The sequence below is a fragment of the Mobula birostris genome, chromosome 29 (assembly GCF_030028105.1).
Source record: "Mobula birostris isolate sMobBir1 chromosome 29, sMobBir1.hap1, whole genome shotgun sequence".
In the NCBI taxonomy this organism is placed as follows: Eukaryota; Metazoa; Chordata; class Chondrichthyes; order Myliobatiformes; family Myliobatidae; genus Mobula; species Mobula birostris.
The window spans coordinates 19,308,060-19,326,297 of record NC_092398.1 but is presented as its reverse complement, the minus strand read 5'-3'; the positions used below and the strand labels follow the sequence as shown (position 1 = coordinate 19,326,297).

The following is an 18,238-nucleotide window of genomic DNA, read 5'->3' as shown; positions in this document are numbered from 1 at the left end:
GAATCTCTCTGCAGCTCCAACAACTACTTTTATCATATCCGACCTCTTGGCTGTAGTTTTAGCCCCGTCCAGTACATCAACAACAAACGCCAAAAAAGACTCTTCAGTAATCAACAACATGCCTGAAGGAACCATAGTTGGAGAACTCTGAATGAACTGACTCCCCATCATTCCAATCTTCTCTTTACTCATCCTTTGCTCTCTATCAACTTTCTTTACTGCTTCAGCATATGATATTTTTTGTTGGATACTAACATCCTGAACCTGCTTTGCATTACTAAAATACTCACATCCTCTGAACGCCACTATATGGTCCCCTCCACAGTTACTGCATTTAGGCACTGCTGCCTTACATGCTTTAATATCATGATCCTCTCCACATTTCATACATCTTCTTTTACCTCGACATGAACCAGCAACATGTCCAAATCTCTGGGAATCATAACAGCGTAAGGGAGGCCTAATGTATTCTCTAACTTGATAAGACATGCACCCAAGATAGACTCTAGTTGGAAGAACATCACCTGCAAAACCCAGAACAGGAGAATCCCAATTACCACCTTCTCTCAATTTTAATCGTTTGGCTTCAATCACTCGACCACCTCTAATATTGTCCAAAATTTCCTTTTCAGTCATGCCAGACCAAATACCATATACTACCCCCTTAACTCCCTTCCTTTCTTTCAGAGTAATACACTCCACTTTCACAATCAATTTTCCCGCCATTTTAGCACTGTTATATTGGTCAATATCTTTGCAACAAATTTTCAGCAATCCATTAGACAAAATCTTGGCCTGGAATCCTTTACCTATTTGGTTCTTTAATACTGCTGGCCACTTTCAAAGGATTAAGGGTTCTAAATCCTCCTTCTCCTTCCTGTTGACCTTTAATTTTATACAGAACTATAAATTCCTCCAATTCACACATTTTCCTCAATTTGTTGTCCCCCATTACTTCAGGTCTTTCACTTGATGCACCCCTTTTTTGGCTACCTTTACTTCTGGAGTATTCCACGGTCTCCCCCTCGATCCCAACCCCCCTCCCTCCCTTCCTCCCCCCTTCTCCCTCCCCCCTCCCTCCCTCCCTCCTCCTCCCTTCCTCCCTCCCTTCTCCCTCCCTCCCTCCTCCCTTCTCTTCTCCCTCCCTCCTCCCTCCTCCCTCCTCTTCTCCCTCCCTCCTCCCTTCTTTGTCCTTTCTCCCTCCTTCCCTCCCTCCTCCCTTCTCCCTCCTTCCTTCCCTCCTCCCTTCTCCCTCCTTCCCTCCCTCCTCCCTTCTTCCCTCCCTCCTCCCTCCTACACTCCCTCCTCCCCTCCCTCCTTTCCTCCCTCCTCCCTCCCTCCTTCCCTCCCTCTTCCCTTCTCCCTCCTTCCCTCCCTCCTCCCTTCTCTCCTCCCCTCCCTCCTTCCCTCCTCCCCTCCCTCCTCCCTTCTCTCCTCCCTTCTCCCTCCTTCCCTCCTCCCCTCCCTCTTCCCTTCTCCCCTCCCTCTTCCCTTCTCCCTCTTTCCCTCCCTCTTCCCTTCTCCCTCCTTCCCTCCCTCTTCCCTTCTCCCTCCTTCCCTCCCTCTTCCCTTCTCCCTCCTTCCCTCCCTCCCCCCTTCCCTCCCTCCTCCCTTCTCCTCCCTCCTTCCTTTCCTCCTCCCTTCTCCCCTCCCTCCTCCCCTCCCTCCCTCCTCCCCTCCCTCTTCCCTCCTCCCCTCCCTCTTCCCTCCTCCCCTCCCTCTTCCCTTCTCCCTCCTCTCCTCCCTCTTCCCTTCTCCCTCCTTCCCTCCCTCTTCCCTTCTCCCTCCTTCCCTCCCTCTTCCCTTCTCCCTTCTTCCCTCCCTCTTCCCTTCTCCCTTCTTCCCTCCCTCCTCCCCTTCTCCCTTCTTCCCTCCCTCCTCCCCTTCTCCCTTCTTCCCTCCCTCCTCCCCTTCCCTCCCTCCTCCCCTTCCCTCCCTCCTCCCTCCCTCCTCCCTCCTTCCTTCTCCTCCCTCCATCCCTCCCTCCTTCCCTCCTCCCCTCCCTCCTTCCCTCCTCCCCTCCCTCCTTCCCTCCTTCCCTCCCTCCTCTCCTCCCTCCTTCCCTCCCTCCTCCCTCCTTCCCTCCCTCCTCCCTCCTTCCCTCCCTCCTCCCTCCTTCCCTCCCTCCTCCCTCCTTCCCTCCCTCTTCCCTTCTCCCTCCTTCCCTCCTTTCTCCCTTCCTCCCTTTTGCAGCCATAGGCTACAAGCTAACCCTTTCCAAACTACTAGGTTCCTCCATACCAAAGTCCCCACCCACTCAATCCCCTAGAAGAGGATTCTGTCTGTATCCTGTTTTATGGCGGTTGGCATCCAGCTTAATGATGCATTACCGCCACCCTCTGCTGCAGAATGTGCACTGGACATACATTCTAAATCCCTTCACCCAATCACACACACATACAAACCTACACTTCACCCTCCCATCTTTGACCATCCTAGTATCCTATTCCTGTTTATTCGTCATTTTCTATAAAAAACCCCTGTACCCCTTGAAAACGCTAAAAATACCCGGACTTGTGCTCTCTCACCCATGCCCAGCAACCCTTTTAATGTGAATTCCTGCATCCCCAACTCCCTTAATTTATTTCTCATCATCTCTCTCTGTATCCCATACTTCCTGCAACACAAAACTACATGTTCTACTGACTCCTCTTCCTGACATTCCTCACACAATCCTGTCTGGTGTTTCCCTATCATTTTCAATGTTTTGTTTAATGCACAATGCCCCAGCCTTCACCTAGTCCACACAATTTCCTCTCTTCTGTTTCTATTGCCTACCCTAGTAACTGCAACACTCTTTTGTATTTGATATAAATGCCTCCCTTTCCCCTCTCTGTCCCATCTTTCTTGCCACATTCGGTTGACTTTTTCCCAGATTACACACTTAACCTCTGCTTTACTGATACTAATGTGCATTTCCACATTTTATTTCTTTAACGCCCTCTTTGCCAACTCATTCACCCTCTCGTTCCCCTTCACCCCTACATGTGCTGGAACCCATAGAAATTTTACCTGACCTCCCTGATTTGTAATTCTTGTAACTAACTGAAGGACTTCATAAAGTACATCTTGCCGACTGTTTGTGTGAAAAGACCTTAAACTTGCTAGAACTGAGGATGAATCTGAACATATCAATGCTTTGGCTTGTCTGGCTTCCTGCACCCATTGCAACGCAATCAACACTGCCAGCCTCTTCACTGTAAACACCCCTAGAGGATTGGTCCGTTGGATCGCAGAAGTACGGGGTGAGGGACTCTCATTGGTCAGAGGAATGACTCGCGGACGTGAAACTCTGTCTCTTATTGGTCCTGTGTTTGGAGGAATGCGCCTCTCATTGGATCGCTGTTGAGAACAGAGACATTCCGAATGTGGGGTTGGTGCCGGCTTTCCGTTGGACAGTGAAGTGAGCACGCGCATGGACCAGACCGGGGACAATCGTTCATTGGGTGAGAGAAGGCGCCCCTGCGCCCCCCGTTCCAATTAGAGGCAAGATTATGTGAGCGTCCTCGTGATTGACGGAGAATAGAGAGCTTCCATTGGTTGTTAATGGTCATTTCCGCGTTAGGGGATGGGACGGGAGGAGGGGGCGGGGCTTCCTCTTTGGTTGCTGCGCCGCCATTTTGTCAATCGGCTGAAGAGTGAACGGCCGGAGCGAGGGAAGGAGGAAAGGGAAAAAGGAGAGGGAAAACAGAACAGGGAGACAAGGAAGGAAGACAGGCAGATATAGAACGAGAGAAGTGAAAAAGGAAGGGGTGCAAATCAAGAACAGAAAGAGAGGGTGAAGAAAGGAAGGGAAAGTGGGGGAGGGGAAAGGGGATTGGAAGGGAAAGTGGTGAAGATAGGAAGGGGGAGAGGGTTAGAGAGAGTAAGGAGGGTGAGAGGTGGTGAGGACGAGGGAGGTAGTGAAAGGAAGAGGGAGAAAAATAAAGAGCGAGGATAGAGAGGGGAAAGCTGAGGCACAGAGAGGGAGAGGGGTGGAGCCCTGCGTAAAGGACCAGGGAGAAGGAAAGAAGTGTCTGGGGAGATAGTGGAAGGGGTGGAGGGAGGGTGCAAGATCAGGGAGAGTTAGGGTGCAGACAGCGGGAGAGAAAAGAGGGCCCAGCAGGAAGAGGGAGAAAAAAGGGGCCAGCGGGAGGGGGGGGGGGGCGATAAGAGGGGTTAGCTGGGAGAGGGAGAAAGGAGAGGCCAGCAGGGAGAGAGAAGAGGGACCAGCAGAGAGAGAAGAGGGGCTAACAGGAAGGTTAGCAAAGTCTCACGGGGCTGGTAGGCTGTGAGTGATACTGCTCAGAGGGAGGGGGAGTCATCTAGCAGGAAAATCTCAAGGAGTAGTGTGTTGAGACACGGCGAATTTGAGTTTCTCGTCACAGGTGAGCAAAAGGGTGGGGAGAGAGGAAGTGTAGGGGTTTACAGCACTGGGGTTGGAGGTTAATTGCGCCTACTTGTTTGTGAGAAAGAGAGTGCTATCCTGGGGATTCGGATTGTCTTTGGGACAGGGAAGTGAGTTATTGCATTCCAGGTTATCACTGACATATCATGAAATTTGTTGTATGACAGCAGCACAGTTCAAAAACTGTAAGTTGAAATGAATAATATGCGTAAGTAGTGCAAATAGACTGCAAAATAGTTAGGTAGTGGATTCATGGACTGTTCAGAAATCTGATGGCAGAAGGGAATAAGCTGTACCTGGAACAGTGAATATGGATCTTCAGGCTCCTGTGCCTCCTCTGTGATGATAGTAAGAAGAGAGTGTAAACTGGATGATGTTCTGACCGATGGCTTAGAGGGGGGTGTAGAGGATGTGCTGGGGCTGAGAAAGGATCAGGACTCCCTGCAACTGGGGATTGTTTCTGGAAGGGTGTCTGACAGCATGGTGGGGGATATTGTGCCTACTTGATTGTAAGGGAGGGTCAACACTGCCTTGGGAGTGGAGTTGGCATTGGGGCAATGAGAGAGGTTGGGGTGGGGAAGACTGTGCCCACTTGGTGCTGAGTGGGCTAGCACTACTCCAGGATTGGAGGTATGGGATCACGCTGGGAGTGCATACGTACCGATGAGACTGGTGTTAACGTTGAATTCCTCTTTTTCTTCCTGCATACACCCCCCCACCCTTCAGGTGTCGGTGGGGGCGCTACCTCCAGAGGCTGCGGACGGGAGCCCACAGCCCGGAGATATGGCGGCTCTCCCGCAGCAACAACAGCAGCAGCAGCAGCAGTCTGGTCAGAGCCAAGCGTGGATTGGGACCCAGGCAGCGCAGGCTGCCCAGTGGTAAGAACCCTGCACCCCTTCTCCCCACCGTGAATCCCCCACTGTAGCATAGTATTAGCACAATGTTTTAGAGTTCCAGTGACCTGGGTTCAATTCCTGCGCTGCCTGTAAGGAGTTCATAGGAAGCTCTTACCCAGTCTGGCAGTCCTCATCTTGATGCTTCTGTACCTCCTTCCTGACAGTAGCAGGTCAAAGAGATTGTGGATCTAGGAATAATGGTGCATCGTTCCCTGAAGGTGGAATCTCATGTGGATAGGGTGGTGAAGAAAGCTTTTGGCATGCTGGCCTTTATTAATCAGAGAATTGAGTATAGGAGTTGGGATGTAATGTTGAAATTGTATAAAGCATTGGTAAGGCCAAATTTGGAGTATTGTGTACAGTTCTGCTCACCGAATTATAGGAAAGATGTCAATAAAATTGAGAGAGTACAGAGGAGGTTTACTAAAATGTTACCTGGGTTTCATCTCCTAAGTTACAGAGAAAGGTTGAAGAGAGTAGGTCTTTATTCTTTGGAGCATAGAAGGTTGAGGGGGGGCTTGATAGAGGTGTTTAAAATTTTGAGGGAGATTGATAGAGTTGACGTGGACAGGCGGCTTCCATTGAGAGTGGGGGAGATTCAAACAGGAGGACATGAGTTGAGAGTTAAAGGACAAAAGTTCAGGGGTAACATGAGAGGGAACTTCTTTACGCAGAGAGTGGTAGCTGTGTGGAATGAGCTTCCAGCAGAAGTGGTTGAGGCAGGTTCGATGTTGTCGCTTAAAGTTAAATTGAATAGATCTATGGACAGGAAAGGAATGGAGGGTTATGGGCTTAGTGCGGGTCTGTGGGACTAGATGAGAGTAAGAGTTTGGCACGGGCTGAGATGGCCTGTTTCCATGCTGTAATTGTTATATGGTTATAAGGGACCCTCAGCAATGCAGTTTTTACTATCCTCTGTACAGTCTAGTATTCCGATGCCTTGCAAGTTCTCTATCACACAATGATGCAGCCAGGCATGGTGCTCCTGTAGAATGTTGTTAGAATGAGGCAGTGAGTCTTGCACGCCTCAGCCTCCTCAGAAAGTGTAGGCGCTGCTGTGTCTTGCCTAGTAAGGAGATGTTGTGGGTCCAGGTTAGATTGTCTGTAATAGGTACAGGTACATAAAGGAATTGGGTCGACGGTACAAAAACCTGAAAGCATGGGCCACCAGGCTCAAGGATAGCTTCTACCCCACTATTAAAAGACTTGAACAGTACCCTAGTATGAAAGATCAGTATCCAGTTTATTATCACTAGGCAAACAACAGGAATTCTGCAGATGCTGGAAATTCAAGCAACACACATCAAAGTTGCTGGTGAACGCAGCAGGCCAGGCAGCATCTCCAGGAAGAGGTGCAGTCGACGTTTCAGGCCGAGACCCTTCGTCAGGACTAACTGAAGGAAGAGTGAGTAAGGGATTTGAAAGTTGGAGGATCTCCCCCTCCCCCGCCAACTTTCAAATCCCTTACTCACTCTTCCTTCAGTTAGTCCTGATGAAGGGTCTCGGCCTGAAACGTCGACTGCACCTCTTCCTAGAGATGCTGCCTGGCCTGCTGCGTTCACCAGCAACTTTGATGTGTGTTGCTTATTATCACTAGCGTTTATTTATTTATTGAGATGTGACACAGAATAGACCCTTTGAGCTGCGCCACTCAGCAATCCCCCAGTTTAATCCTGGCCTAATCACGGGACACTTGACAATGACCAACTAACATACCAACTAAATAAATGTCTTTGGACTGTGGGAGGAAACCGGAGCACCTGGAAGAAACCCACAGGAAGACCGTACACACTTTACAGACAGTGGCAGGAATTAAACCCAGGTCACCGGTACTTTAAAGGTGTTGTGCTAACCATTACATTATTATGCTGGCATGTGTTGTGAAATTTGTTGTTTAGCTGCGGCAGTGCAGTATTTAAAATATATGAAAAAATAAATAGTGGAAAAGACAAATACTGAGGTAATATTCATTGATTATTGAAAGATCTGATGGCAGAGGGCAACAAGCTGATCCTCAGTCTTTGAGTGTGGGGCTTCAGGCTCTTGTACCCTCCCCACCCTGATAGTATTAACAAGAAACAGGCATCTTACATGATGCAAGGCAAATTGGATCTCAATCTGCTCGGAATGGGTCCCAGATGAGAACACTCTGCTCCCCTCCCCACCTCAGCAGGAAGATTTGGGAGGTTTGGTAACATCACTTGGAAGCTAGGGTGCAGAGATGGTGTTTTAATCCAGAGATGTGTAATGATTTGGAGATGAAAGTTAACAAGCCATCTTGCGGTCCTGAGGAAAGATCTCAGCCCAGAACATCAAATGTTCATTCTCCTCCATGGGTGCTCTCTGACCTGCTGAGTTTCTTCAGCATCTTGTGTGTGTTGCTCAAGATATCCAGCAGCTGCAGAATCACTTGTCTCAGCGCAGATATTGTCCTGGATATATGCATAAATCAGTACAGCACAGATTCATGCCCTGCAGCCCAACCAGTCCCTGCCAACCGTTCCTGTGTTCAGCCCATATCTTTCCATTTACCCATCCAGTTGTGTGTTGGGTGCCTTTCAAATCTTTCCCCTCTAACCCAAGATCTACAACCCTTTGATTTGGGATTTCCCTCTCCCCCACCTTTTGACCACCTAATTATTGGCTCTTTCAGGAGTACAGATGCAAGAGGAAACTATGCAGTGAGCAACAGAAAAGAAATCTCCCACATAGGAAACATCCTCTCCAAATCTACTCTATCGAGGCCTTTCAAGCTCCCCTTCTGCCTCACCCTCTCCCCATTCTTCTGAATTCCTGTGAGTATAGGCCCAGAGCCATCAAACACTCCTCAGATGACAAGCCTTTAGATCCGGGAATCATTGTCATGAACTTCCTTTGAGCTCTCTCCAACATAAGCACATCCTTTCTCAGATAAGGGGCCCAAAACTGCTCACAATCCTCCAAGTGAAGCCTCACCAGTGCTTTAACATTACATCCTTGCTTTTATATTCTAGCCCTTTCAAAATGAATGCTAACATCGCATTTTCCGTCCTCGCCATTGACTCAACATACAAATCAACCTTCAGGGAATCCTGCACCAGGTCTCCCAAGTCCCTTTACACCTCAGATTTTTGAATTTTCCCTCTATTTAGAAAATATGCCTTTGCATATTAGTCACTTCCCAGGGCAGAAATGGTTATACGCGAGGAAACTATTGGGGGCGGGGGGGTGATGTCGGCGGTAGTTATTTTACATGGTTGCGGGTGGTAGAGGCAGATACATTAGGAACATCTAAGAGGTTCTTTAATGGGCATGTGAATGTATAGAAAACTAGAGAGCTATGTAGGAGGGGAGGGTTAGATTGATCTGGAGTAGGTTAAAGTGTAAAATGCCAGTACAATTTGATGTTCTATGTATATCCAGCCTGAGCCTTTCAGGGGGAGGGGTGGGAGGGTGTTGTAAAAGATGGTAACTGCGTTGTTCCTTATGCTTTGCGGCCCTGTCCCTGACACTGCTTCCGTCTCCTCAGGGCTCAGCAGTACAGCACCAGTGGTGCTGCCGAGGGTTCAGTCAAGCAGGAGAATCCGGAGTGGGAGAAGGCCAGGCAGGCCCTGGCCAACATTCACAAAGCCAGCACTTCCTCGACCTCCGGGGCGCAGACCACCAGCCAGGTAATGGACCAGGTGTGGGGGGGCAGAGGGGTGGTAGGGGTGATGGTGACGGTAGCGGCATCAGGAGAGGGAGACGAGGGTTGGGGGCAGCTTCAGTGTAACAGCTGGCAGCAGAAGACCTGTGATGTGGAGCAAGAGCTGAGTGCAGAGGGTGGGGAGAGTGTTTAAAGTGCAGATTTGGAAGGGGTATCAAAGTAATAGGGGCAGAAGAGAGAGAGAAAGAGAGAGGGTGGCTTGAGTGGGAAGGACAGGAGTGGCAACAGCATGTTGGGGAAAGGATTAGAGAGGCAGATGGCGAGTGGGAGGGTGGGGTGGTTACAGGTGGGTGAAGGATAATAGGGGGCTTGGAGGCGGAGAGAGGGGCTGACGGGTTGGAGGGGGGACAGAGGGGTGCAGGAGTTTGTAGAAGGTGTAGGGTTGGAGAAGGAAGTGGGGTGTGTTTTGGAGAGGGGGCTGTTGGATAGGAGGAATGGTGAGAAGGGATAGGGAAGGAGCTGTTAGATGTGGGAAAACAGACATTGCAGGGAGAGCAGGAGAGACACAGGTTGCAGGAAAAGAGGGAGAGGTTTAGTGCTGAGTGGCCGAGAGGTATCAACTCTTCACCGGACCCTCCCTCCCTGTAACTACACTCTCCTTTCTCCCTCCTGTCTGTGACCTTGATGAACTTACTGATCTGTCCCTCTCCTCTGGTCATAGAGCTCTCAGTACCTCCAGCAGAGCGATAGTGCCGCAGTGCAGCAGTATTATCAGCAATGGTACCAACAGTACAACTACAACTACTCCTACCCTTACTACAGCCCCTACCAAATGGTGAGTTCCTTCGTACCTCGCCCCCACTGGTGCTGCTCCGTCAGTCGGGTCACTAATCGATTTATTGTTCTCAACTGTACTGAGGTAGGCCACCTTTCGTTAATCAGTTTACTATTACCAAGTGTACTAAGGTACAGCAAGAAGTTCATTTTGCATGCCCTCCAGTTCATTTTGTACCTACGTTGGTCGGGGTTGTACAGAAGGAAACGGGTATTATATGTGGTATATATAATGGTTTGCAGAGAAAGTGCCGTGTAGGCTTGTGGAAAAAGGCCACAACGAGATGGGTGGTGAGATCAGAAGGTCACCTTTAATATTTAAGAGATTGATTCCAGAGTCATAGAACAGTGAGGTAGATGCGGAACTTGAGCCGGTGATGTGTGTTGTCTGGTTTCTGTATCTTCTTGCCAGATGGGCAGGAGGAGAGGAGAGAATTGGTATTTCTATTGGTTTACAGTGTAAAGCCTGCCTTGCATACTACTTATGCAGTTCAAATCATTACACAATGCATGAGCTGGAACATAGAACAATAACAATGCAGACTAAAGCAAAAAAGTGCAGTGCAAGATCATAATGAGGTAGATTGTGAGGGCAAGAGTCCATCTTATTGTACAAGAGGTACTTTTAAGAATCTGCTGACTGGGATGGAAACTGGGGTATCTCAGTCTACTGGAGATACTAAGAACTCGGTGGGGGGGGCAGAGAAGCAGATCAGTAGACTTATCAAGGTCACAGGCAGGAGGGCGGGGTGAGTGAGGGTCGGAGATATCCCTCGATGCTGTCAGAGGATGGTGCTGGAGCAGGGTTCCATTGCCCCGGTTTGTAAATCTGGACTATAATTCCAGTTTATGATGTGTTCTAGTTCTGGTCGCTCCTTTTTGTTGCTACTTTTGAGCAATTTTTGAATTGGGACAACTTGTAGATAATGAACACAGAGCCAAACTGAAATATGCCTTTCGAATTTTATATTCTGCATTTCCACTTGTTTATTTTGCTGCAGTTTGTATTTTTTTAGAGTGGCAGGAGGTTTTGATATTTTGCTTTGAAGGGGTTGGTTCCACAGTTTTTGTTTGGTGACTATCTGTGGGAAGGTAAATTTCAGGGTTGTATGCTGCATATGTATTTTGAGTTGATGCTTACAGAAGCCTGAAAGCACATTACACCAGGCTTCAAGGACTATCCCACTTGACTATCCTCAAGTGCGACAGTCATTGAGGCTAGTGGTACATGCTTTCAGGCTTTTGTATCTTCTGCTTAATGGGAGAGAGGAGACGAGAGAATGTGTGGGGTAGATAGGGTCTTTGATTATGCTGACTGCTTTAACAAGGCAATGAGAAGTATAGACAGCCCACATAGGAGAGGCTGGTCCTTGTGATGTACTGAGCTGTGTTCCTTGCAGTCACGAGCAGAGCAGTTGCCATACCAAGCTGCTATGCAACCAGAGAGAATGCTGTCTCTGGTTTCATCACTAAAAATTGGGAAGAGTCAACAGCGATGTGGAAAATCTATTTAGCCTCCAGAGGAAGAAGAGGCACTGATGAGCTTTTGTGGCTGTGACACCAATATGGTTGGACTCGGGCAGGCTGTTGGTGATGTTCACACCTAGGATCAACCCTCTCAACTTCAGTATTTGATGTAGACAGGACCTCTCTGGTCAATGACCAGGTCTGTTGCTGTCCCTGAGGGAAAGGTTAGTATGACACCATGTCACTGAGCTCTCTTTCTCCTTCCTGAACTCTGACATTGTTACATTTGAGAAGGAGTCAGAGCAAAATCTGGCCAAGCAATAAGAAGTGTACAGGGAGTTAGAGTAGGGCTAAATGTCTGGGGTGCGAGTGGTCCTTGGTTACATTGGCTGCTTTCCTGCGGCACCAGGAAGACCCGACAGAACCAGCTGGTTTGGATGCAGGGATCAGTGATGCCTTGCTCAGCTCCTGCAGATCCGCACATCACTCCCCACCCCAAGTGCAGGCTGCAATTCCGGAACGGACTGTTTTCCACCTCCGGTTTGGTCCTCTACAATAGCTCCCAGTGCAGGCCTAGAATTCTCCAGCTGAAATCTGGTGCAGGCTAGCCCAGCTCCTTCCCATTCAGTCAGAATCTGAATCGTGTTTATTGTCGCTGACATATTGAACTCGACAACACAGTATGGGTCCTTTTGGCCCACCATGTTGTGCCGACCATATAACCTACTTCAATATCAGTATAACCCTTCACTCCCTCATAGGCAGATAGATGAAAGAAAAACTGAGCTATCTAAGAGTCTCTTAAATGTTTACCACCAGCCCCTGCAGTGCTTTCCAGTCTCTGTACAAAAAAATAATCTACCTCTGACATCCTCTGTATCCTTTCCTTCAATCACCTTAAAAACTTCGTTCTTTCATATTAGCCATTGCCACCCTGGAGGAAAAAGGAGCTATGTCATGAAATTTGTTGTTCTGTGACAGCAGTACTGTTAAGATAATACTGTGCGTTACAAAAAGTAAATGACTACAAGGTGTAAAAGAAGAATAGCTGGGTAGTGGACTTCTTAAGAAATATAATAGAGAATCTCTGATGGCGTCACATTTCTGAGTGATGCATGAAGCTAGGAATGCTTTATCTTCTCTCTTCACTTTCTCCTGTGGTCCACTCTTGTCAGATTCCTGCTTCTCCAGCCCTTTACCTTTCCCACCCACCTGGCTCCACCTATCATCTTTTAGCCAGCGACCTTCCCCTCACACCCACCTCTTTATTCTGGCATCGTCCCCCTTCCTTCTCAGTCCTGAAGTAAGTTCTCAGCCCAAAATGTCAGCATTCATTTCCATAGATTCTGCCTGACCTGCTAAGTTCCTCAGCATTTTGTATATTACCTTGTTATAGAGTCCTCGAAAAGTACAGCACAGAAACAGGTCCTTTGGCCCATCTAGTCCATGCCAAGCCATTTAAAAGGCCTACTCCCAATTACCTGCACTGGGACCACACCCCTATCATCCATTACTTACTGCCCATTCTGCCGCTGTTGTTAAGGGTATGAAGGTCCTCCTCTTTTGTCTCTCCATGGCCACTCAGATGCAGAAGGATTCTTCATTGCTGTTTCCATAACAGTTTTGTTTTAACTGTCAGGGTTGTTACCCCTGAGCTAAACAGGTGAACCTGGAGGGCCGGTGGACCACGCTTAACCTATCCTCTACCCTTTGACAGTTTTGGCAAGGGTGTCTCTACCGAGAGCCAAAGCACAAAGCCCTGACTCCAGCCAACACAGCTCTCCGGATCATTGAGGCAAGCAGGCTTCCAAACCCTACGAAGAAGTTGTGGCCCTCCTGGAGGCCTACTACCCATATACCTCTCCAAACTTCTCAAATGTTGAAATTGAGCGGGCATACACCACTTGCATTTACAGCTTGTTGCACACTCTCACTATCCTTGTGAGAGCTTTCCCTTATATGTTTCAGCTTTCACCATGACCCCTAGTTGCAGTCTCACCCAACCTCTGGGAAAAAAAAAGCCTGCTTGCATTTACCCTATCTATACGCTTCATAATTTTGTATACCTCTACCAAATCTCCCCTCAATCTTCTACGTTCTAAGGATCAAAGTCCTCCATTACTTTGTTCATTTGTGCTGTTTATTTAGCTTTGTAACTCTAGTAAATATACACTTCTATGGCTGCTTGTTCATGCAGGTATCTGATCAGTCAATCATTCGGCAGCCACAGTGGCCTCTTGTGCTCAGGCTGCCGTAATGGATAGGGAGTGGACCAATGCTGGTCTTGGTTGCAAAAGAGCAGCCTGTGATAGCGAAGGTTGGGAGCTCAGAGGGGGCAGTTGGGTGGGGAGGGTTGTGTGGTACCCTGGAGAACATTTCACCTTTTGCTGTCCTCTTTCTCCCAGAACGTTTACCAGGGATACCAGGGTCAGTATAGTGTGCCAGGCTACCAGGTGGCCCAAGGGCAGCAGAGCTCCCAGCACGGCGGCAGTCATGCCCAGGTGAGACTACTGGTTGGGTGGGGAGACTCGGAGTGAACGGCTGTCTGAGGGGACAGTGAGGTTCCCCTTGTTATCTCTCCCTTCCGTGGTTCCCACTGTCAGTCAGTTCCCTCCCTCCCAACGCCCCTCCTCCCCTCCACAGTCACCTCCCTCTCCTCCTTCCCCTCTCAGCTCTGTCGCCCCACCCCTCTCCACGGTCTGCTCAACCTGCCTCTCTCCCCAGGGCACCCTCAATCGCCCCCACCCACTTTCCCTGCAGTGCCTCCGATCTCCTCGCACCCCCCCCGGTGCCCCCAGTCTGACTGACACCCTTCTCCCTCCCATCTCCCTACAGCCTCCTGTGCCTGGCCTGGAGGACAGCGGCTCCTACACCAGCGCTCCAGCTCAGGAACCGTCGGGCCCCCAGAGCCAACAGGGACCCAAGCACGGCAGCTCCACGCAGGCCCAGGCCCAGGTCCCGGTCTCACAGCAGCAGAGTCAGTCCCAGGCCGGGGGCCAGGGTGCCTGCTACACCGACAGTGGCAGCAAGGCCAAGAAAGGACAGCCGCTGTGGCACCGCATGAAGCGTGAGTCCAATGTACTGGGGTTGGGGGTGGGGGTGGGCATGACGGTGTAAGGCTGATGCATCAGGTGAACAGGAAAGGAAGACAGGAGGGGGAGGCAAGGCATGGGTTAGGCAGTGGGCAACGAGAGGTAGTTTGGGTGAGCAATGAGACTGGATAGTAGGGAGTTGAGACAGCAGAGGTATGGGTGGAAAAGGGACAACAGTGGCTGTGGTACAGATAAAGTGCGATTCTAGTGCATGGGTAGGGATGGTGGAGCAGAAGGGGAGTTCGGGGTGGCTGGGGTGAGGGATGAGATAGGGAGGGTGACAGCTGCTGTGGCACCAGAGAAAGTGCAAGTCTGGCAGGTTAGGAAGGGTGGTGGGATGCGTTGGTGGGTTCTCTGACCCTATGTGATACGCCTGACATACTCTGTCTGTCTGCCACTCTCTCACTTTCTCTTTCTCTCTCTTCCTCTTCCTATCTTGCTGTCTTTTTCTCTTTTTCTCTGTCTGGCTGTTCTTCCTCCTGCCTCTTCCTCATTGCAGAGGCTCCTGGCTCCGGGGCGGTGAAGTTCAACCTGTCGCCTCGTCCATATGTGGTGAGCGGGCAGAGCCTGACCAGTGCTGAGCAGAAGAGCCACAAGTTCCCCGAGAGGTACCAGAGTCCCAGGTACCAAGGGAGAATGGGGAACCGGGGTGGAGGGAGGCTGGAGTGGCAGAATCCTGTGTCACGGGGGGAGGTGGGTTGTGGAGCTTTGGGTCCCTGGGTGCAAAGGGGTGATGTGGAGGCCAAGAGGTAGATCCCCTGAACGAGGGAGTGGCAGGTGTCTATGGGTCACTGCTTCCTGCCATTCATATCCATCCCCATGTCCCTGAATGTCTACCCACATCGCCACTCACCAGCCTCCCACCCTACTAACATCATATATCTACTCATTCTGTCCAACCGCTGACACTCCCCCCTCTAACCCATCCCCTCTCCCTTACTGCTGGCCCCTATCACTTGACTTTCCCTCGCCCGCCCACCACTGACCCATGTTCCTGGCCCCCATTAGTCATCCCTTCCCCCACCGTCCCAGCACCAGCCCCTCCCTCCTTCTGCGCTAATTGTCCTCTCCCTACCCTGCACTGACTGCCTCTTTCTGCCAGCACTGACTCTCCTCTCTCCACCCAGTGCGTCCCCCACAAAGCCAGATGACTGGCCCCAGGCCATGAAGGAGTACGTGCAGCGCTGCTTCACGGCCTGTGAGACCGAGACCGACAAAGACCGCACTGAGAAGCTGCTCAAGGATGTGCTGCAGGCCCGGCTCCAGGACGGCTCCGCCTACACCATCGACTGGAGCAGTGAGCCCCTCCCTGAGTGAGTCCTAGCCCTGGGGTGGGGGGGGGGGTTGTTGGGTGAAGGTATTTAAGTCCCCAGTGTGGGGAATGGAAGGGAAATGGACCTTCGCGGGGGGGATTTGAGCCTTTCATGTCGGGGAACAGAGCAGTGTGCACCCTTTAAATGGGGGGAAGTGTATACCAATGAATCATCATGGGAGGGAAATGGGGCCCTTTGAATCAGGGTGACTGGAGGAAATAGATCTTTGAGGGGAAATGGGGGGGGATGCAGACCCTTTGTGTTGGGGGGGGGGCAGGAGGGAGATGTGCCCTTTCTGGGAAGGAGACAAGCCCTTTGGGTGAAGGGGAAGCGGGAGGGAGACAGTCCCTTTGTGTGAGGGAAAAGGGAGGGAGATGGGCCCTTTGTGTGAAGGGAATCATGAAGGAAATGGATGCTTTGAAGTAAATGAGAGGGGACCAACGCTTTGAGTCAGGAAGATTGGGAGGGGATTAATGCTTTGAATCAGACAATTGGGATCGAGACGGACACTTTGAGTCAGGGGAACAGGGGAGGGTGGACACCTCAAGACAAAGGAATGAGAGGGAGATGGGCACCGTCGCATGTTCGGCAGGGAGTGTTGACCTTTGTCATGGAAGGGGTGGGGGTGACCTTTTAGCCTGTGTCGAGGAAGCGAGGGGGGTGGACCGCATGCCCATTTCATGGGGGCTGGTATGGGACAGAACCTTCCAGTCTGTGTTCGGGGAACAGGAGTTAGATGGTACTTCGAACCAATGCTGGGAAAGCAGTGAGGGGACCTTTCAGTCATGGTCAAATCGAGTGGGGTGGACCTTCATGTCCATGACAAAAGAGTGAGGTGGAGAGCAGATTGGAGGAGGATTGGGAAGGGGTCAGAAAGGAGAAAAGATTGTCGAGTGGGGAGAGGGACAGGGTAGGGCTGTCTCTGCTGGTGAAATATCAGGGATCCTCTGTTGCCTGGGGACGGTGCTCTTGTATGCTTTTCTGCTCACCCCACCCCCTATTTCTCAGCCTCTCCAAGGAGGAGACCAAGAGCCCATCGAAGAAGAACAGGTGGGAGCTGGGAGGGTCCGCATCCCATCGGGGAGGCCTGTCCTCCAGCCCGTCCCAACGAGGTAACGCTGGGGCCCCATCCCCCGTCCCTGGAAGCCAGCGCAGCGGAGGAGGTGGGGGAGGCCAGAGGTCACGGGGCAGCAGCCACCCCACCCGCTTCGGCTATCGCAACGTCTTCACACGGGACTCCAGCTCTTCATCCAGCGCCGGCTCCCGCTCTGGCTCCTCCAGCCGCTCCCGATCTGTATCCCGGTCCCCGCATCGGAGGCATCGTAGGAGGTGAGGCTCACCAGACATCCTCCCTCCCTTGCTTCATCCCACCTTTCCCCACACCCCTCCATTGCCTAATGCACTTCTCTGTCACTCCTTCCCTGTGCGTCCCTCATCCTCAACCTCTGTCTCTCTCTACCTCTCGCCAGCGGCAGTGGCTCCAGCTCGGACTCGGGGAGCAGCTCGTACTCAAGCAGTGAGAACCGGGTCGGGGGCCGCAGGCCCCTCCCCAAGGGCCGGGGGCGGGGGCGGACAGACCGGACGCGGGGACGTGGCCGGATGCAGCGCAACCGCAGGTGAGTGTCCTAGCTGGAGTTGTGGGCAGTGACTATCGGGAAACTCCTGGTCAGCGAGTGTAATCACAGGTCAAAACTTAGGATCTGATAGCTCCAACACCAAATTACGTGCCTCCCCTTCCCCCATCAATTTCCCCTGAGCACCTCACCTGTTCCCCTCTAGGAGATAAAGGAAGCATATATATTTATTTATAAGGTGCGGTGCTGAATCGGCCATGCTGCCCAGCAACCCTCAATTTATCTCTAGCCTGAATCATAAATCGGGTTTAATACCAGTGGTATATGTCGTGAAATTTGTGGCAACGTAATACCAGAATACATAATAATAGGAGAAAATGAACAACAGGGAATGTATTTATATGTTAAATAAGTGCAAAAATAGAAATAAAAAAGTAGTGAGGTCGTGTTCTTGAGTTTAATCTCCATTCAGTAATCTGATGGCAGGGTGGAAGAAGCTGTTCCTGAATCATTGAGTGTGTGCCTTTAGGGTTTCTGTGCCTCCTTCCTTATAGTAGTAATGAGAAGAGGGCATGACCTGGGCGATGGGGGCCCTTAATGATATATCCCACAGTTTTGAGGCATTGCTCCTTGAAGATGTCCTGGATACTGCAGAAGCTAGTGCCCATAATGGAGCTAAGTTAACAACTCTGCTGCTTATTTCAGTTCTGTGCTAGCCTCCCCCACCCCAAACCAGACTGTGATGGCAACCAGTTAGATTGCTCTCCACAGGACAATTTACAATAACCAATTAACCTACCATGCAGTATGTCTTTAGACCATGGGAGGAAACCAGAGCACCCAGAGAAAACCTACGCGTAGTCTCCTTAGGGGTGATGTTGCAATTGAACTCCCGACACCTTGAACTGTAATAGTGTCAAGCTACATTAGCATTTCATTCAAGTCACTGAATTCAGGAGTCGGAAATTTATGTTGCAGCTTTATTAAAAATTCTGCTTCAGCTGCATCTGGAGCATTGCTTTCGTTGTGGGAAGGATTTGGGGCTTTGAA

The 18,238-nt window shown here is 50.5% G+C and overlaps 1 protein-coding gene across 5 annotated transcripts in view; it reads left to right on the top strand.

The window, feature by feature from the left end:
* Window positions 1-4,147: 4,147 nt before the first annotated feature.
* leng8 (leukocyte receptor cluster (LRC) member 8) overlaps window positions 4,148-18,238 on the top strand; it is a 28,602-nt gene continuing 14,511 nt past the window's right edge. For 2 of the 5 annotated variants that reach the window (XM_072246863.1, XM_072246862.1), the window contains exons 1-10: window positions 4,148-4,367; window positions 5,114-5,265; window positions 8,792-8,933; window positions 9,630-9,743; window positions 13,615-13,710; window positions 14,045-14,276; window positions 14,801-14,924; window positions 15,429-15,614; window positions 16,623-16,943; window positions 17,084-17,230. In XM_072246863.1, the coding sequence (XP_072102964.1) occupies window positions 5,171-5,265; window positions 8,792-8,933; window positions 9,630-9,743; window positions 13,615-13,710; window positions 14,045-14,276; window positions 14,801-14,924; window positions 15,429-15,614; window positions 16,623-16,943; window positions 17,084-17,230 (1,457 nt within the window). In that variant the 5' untranslated portion in view covers window positions 4,148-4,367; window positions 5,114-5,170. The remainder of the gene's footprint in view (window positions 4,368-5,113; window positions 5,266-8,791; window positions 8,934-9,629; window positions 9,744-13,614; window positions 13,711-14,044; window positions 14,277-14,800; window positions 14,925-15,428; window positions 15,615-16,622; window positions 16,944-17,083; window positions 17,231-18,238) is intronic. The other 3 variants (XM_072246864.1, XM_072246865.1, XM_072246866.1) reach the window with 3 other exon arrangements.